This window comes from Pteropus alecto, unplaced genomic scaffold (genome assembly GCF_000325575.1).
Source record: "Pteropus alecto unplaced genomic scaffold, ASM32557v1 scaffold90, whole genome shotgun sequence".
Lineage (NCBI taxonomy): Eukaryota > Metazoa > Chordata > Mammalia > Chiroptera > Pteropodidae > Pteropus > Pteropus alecto.
The window spans coordinates 455,193-458,777 of NW_006429894.1; the positions used below are offsets into that span (position 1 = coordinate 455,193).

A 3,585-nucleotide genomic window follows, 5' to 3' on the forward strand; every position below is an offset into this window, starting at 1 on the left:
ACCGTGACTGCTGTCGCTCTGACATAGTGCAGTCGGACATAGTGCAGTCGGACATAGTGCAGTCGGACATAGTGCAGTCTGACATAGCGCAGCCTGATATAGTTCAGAGATAATTTAGGGCAAATAACTGGGTTTGGCCCTAGCTCTGCCACCTGTGCCCTTCCCACAGAGGTGACGATGGTGATCATTTCAATAATGGTAAGACGTGTTTTCAGGCTATCGATTCCTTGAGCCCTCGGAACTGCTGAGGTCAGCTGCTCCCATGCCCCCTGGTGGACAGGCGAGGGAGCTGGGACACAGAGAGGGTCAGGTATTTTCTCCAGAGCCGGCGAGAGAAGGTACCGGAGCGTGAAGCAGGTCTGAGCTTCTAACCCCCGCCCGTACTGCAGCACGTGCGGACCCAGGGCCATCCTGGGTCAAGTGCGGGTCGTGTCCTTGCACAGAATGCATTCTGAAGTCAAAGGAGCGACCCACGCCTCAGGTCCCCCCAAAATTCCCAGACTCGGAGGAAAGTGGAAGCCCCCGTTTGGGGCATGCAGTACCGGAAGCTACCACTAGAGGGTCCCGCAGACATGAGCAGGATGGCCACCTGGCGGCCAGGTGGGGGCTGGACCTTCAAAGAGGACCCTCCTCCTTCCTTCCTCCTTGCAGCACAAGCCTTGGTCCCTGAGTAGGGGCCAGAAGGGGCCAGAAGGGGCCAGAAGGGGCCAGAGACAGATGGGAACCTGGCTCCCTCGGTGGCTCGGGCCCCTCCCCATACCCATTAGATTCACTCACTTCGAACTTGACAGGCACGCGAACCGTGTCCCCAGCTCTGACCATCAGCGAGTTCTTTGCGCTGGAGCCCAGAAGGAACCTGGGACTGACTGGAACACACAACATGGCTTGTCACCCCCCTTTGCAGTCGGGGACCCAGGCCACAAGGTGGCTGGAGGGAGAAGACTGGGCCAGCCTCCCCCCGGAGCTGGGAGGGGGCCCCAGTGGGCAGCACAGGAACGGAGAGGGCTGGGCCTGAACAGACAGGACTCTGAGAAGCCATCTGACACTTCCTTTTGCAAGCGAGGTGACTAGGGATCTGAAACAGGACGGGACAGGAAGGAAGGCCTGGGACCACAGGACGTCCAGGGATTCGGAAGCTGGGCGTGGTGTGCTTTCCACTGTACAGCCTCCCCTATGTCACCGTGTCAATGAGGGGTTGTTGGGACGGCCTGCTGTCAGCTGGGGTTGACGACGGGTCAGCCGCCTCGAGCCCAGGGAGCCAGACGCCCGCCTGTCCGTCACAGGAAGCGGGGCGACCCCCTTCGAGCGGGCCCCTGCCTCCCTGGGCTGGATTGGGGAGCAGAGGCCTGGGGAGGGCCTGCGCTTTGCAGTCAGTCACTCAGTGGAAATCCTGACTGCTGCCACCAGCGGCAGGACCCGGGGAAAAGTCCCTTCGACCTCGGTTTCCTTGTCCCGAAGCTGGGGAAGCAACTGTTAACCTCGTGGGATTTCATGAGCTGGAAGGAGCAGGTGCTCAGGGAGCAGCCCTTGATTAAGCCGCGTGTCTTGGCTCAGCGTGTACGCAGGTGCCACTCAGAGGCCACTCAGGGTGGGGACGGGGCAGGCGGCACTCACCGGCAGCGGGCGCGGCCTGCACTAGTGTGTCCAGGGCAGTGGGCTGGCCGCGGCCCCCGTCGTTAACGGCGGTCACCCGCACGAAGTAGCCCCCGCGGGGCCGAAGCCCCTTGGCCGTGTAGGTGGTTGTGGGCACGGTGCCCAGGTGGCACGGGCTCCACTGGAGGCCGTCTGAGTCACGGAGCTCCACCACGTACCCCTGTGCTTCGTCCCCGTCCTGAGTGTCCGGCGGGGCCCAGCGCAGGGTGATGCTGGTGTGCGACGTGTCTGTCACTTGGAGATCCCTCACGGGGCCGGGGGGGCCTGGCCGGGCACCGTGGGGATGTCAGAAATGGCATTGCCCTGTCCCGGGGGAGGCCACTCGCCGGACAGTCCGCTTTCCTGTGGGAGGCTGGGGTCCTGCCTGACCCTCCCGATCGCCGACTGAGAACCAAACCCCCACAGCATGCGTGCTCTGCCTGCCGGATCGGATCCCTGTCACGCCCCACTCACTCCTGCCCCTGGCCACTCTCCCGGGACTCCTGGGATCAGGTGCTTTCGTGGGTGGCTTCTCGGCCCCCAGATCCCAAAGACTGATCCCTCTCTCCTTACTCTGCGCCCTTGGCCCCTGGTCAAGGCGCCTTCTGCGGAGCCGGACAGCGTTTTCCAGGCGACACACCCAGAGGAGGGTGTCTGAGAGGCGTTCGTGGAAACGCCACTCTATGCTCAGATTTGGAAGTTTGGGGCAAATGAAGCAGGACAGGTGTCTTTCCTGCAGAACTCGGGGGCATCACGGGCCGCACGCCACACACCCCTGATCACAGACGCGTGGCTTTGCTGTCGTTGTCATGGCGTCCGTCGGCACCTCCCCGTGCCCTGCGACCAGGCGCGGGAAGACGCTGCCCTAGGCCTCCAGGACACAGACGGGCTGTGTCCACCTAGTCCTGACAGACGCGACCGCCTGGCTGGGGGTGAGCGGACACTCACGGGGCACAGTCGACAGTGAGATTCCACTGTGAGCCCTGAGCCCATGCTGCATGGACGATCCCCCCTCGCTCCATGATTGATGGTCATAGGATGGGGCGGGAGGTGGGGGGCAGCTTGGGGACTGACCTGCCCAGGGCTGACGAGCGAGTGAGCGTGGTGATCTGGGGAGGGAGCCTCTAAGCCCCATTGCCTGGACCTTGGGTCTGTTTGAGCTCACTTTGGGGACTAAAGCCTCCCCGCCCCCCAAGGTATGCCTTCGACCTTGACCTCCAGCTCTTTGGGACTGGCCCTGACCTGCGGCTGTCCCACCGGCCTCAGAGCCACCCCTGCCCACCGCCGCCGCCCACACCCTGGGTTGGTGCTCCACTCACTCATGGGGTCCCGTGCGAAGACGGCTTCCGACGGGGGCCCAGGCTGTCCGGGGCCAGAGGGACCCAAGACCGTGACCCGGAACTCATACTGACAGTCATGCCGCAAGTCCGCCACCGTCCACTTCCGCTCTGCAGAAAGGCCGCCTGCGTCAGCCCCGCCCGGGCAGGGCCAGGTGATGGGGACACCTGTCCGGGTGCCTGCGAGTGTGCAGCAGACCGAGCCAGCCGGCCAGCGGGTGTGGCTTGGCTCTGTGCAAGGTGGGGACGGCACCGCTCAGGGTGTCAGGGCCCTGAACCCCTGTCTGGCTCTGCCGCCAACTTGCTGGGCAGCTGTGGCACGTGCCTTGGCCCCCCACCTTCGGACGAGGCACTAAGACCTGGAGGGAGAGCGAGCTGAGGGTCTGGCCAGACGTGGGGGCAGGGCCGACGGACCCCCTCCGGCTTCGCCCCGAGATGCCCACTGAACCCGCCCGGGGAGATGGGGGCGGGCGGGGGCTGTCTTGGGCGTCATGGGGTGCTCAGCAGCGTCTTCGGCCTCTTCACACCAGATGCCACTCCCCACCTTCCCCCACTTCAGCCGTGATGACCAGAACCATCAGGCATCGCCCAGCGTCCTCTGCAGCAAAGCCACCGG

The 3,585-nt window shown here is 64.3% G+C and overlaps 1 protein-coding gene across 1 annotated transcript in view; it reads right to left on the bottom strand.

The window, feature by feature from the left end:
* Positions 1–55: 55 nt before the first annotated feature.
* IGFN1 (immunoglobulin-like and fibronectin type III domain containing 1) overlaps positions 56–3,585 on the bottom strand; it is a 20,410-nt gene continuing 16,880 nt past the window's right edge. Inside the window, exons 17-19 of the mRNA XM_025044787.1 lie at positions 2,952–3,080; positions 1,615–1,917; positions 56–866 (exon numbers count right to left, since the gene is read on the bottom strand). Coding sequence (XP_024900555.1) covers positions 616–866; positions 1,615–1,917; positions 2,952–3,080 — 683 coding nt within the window. The 3' untranslated portion in view covers positions 56–615. The remainder of the gene's footprint in view (positions 867–1,614; positions 1,918–2,951; positions 3,081–3,585) is intronic.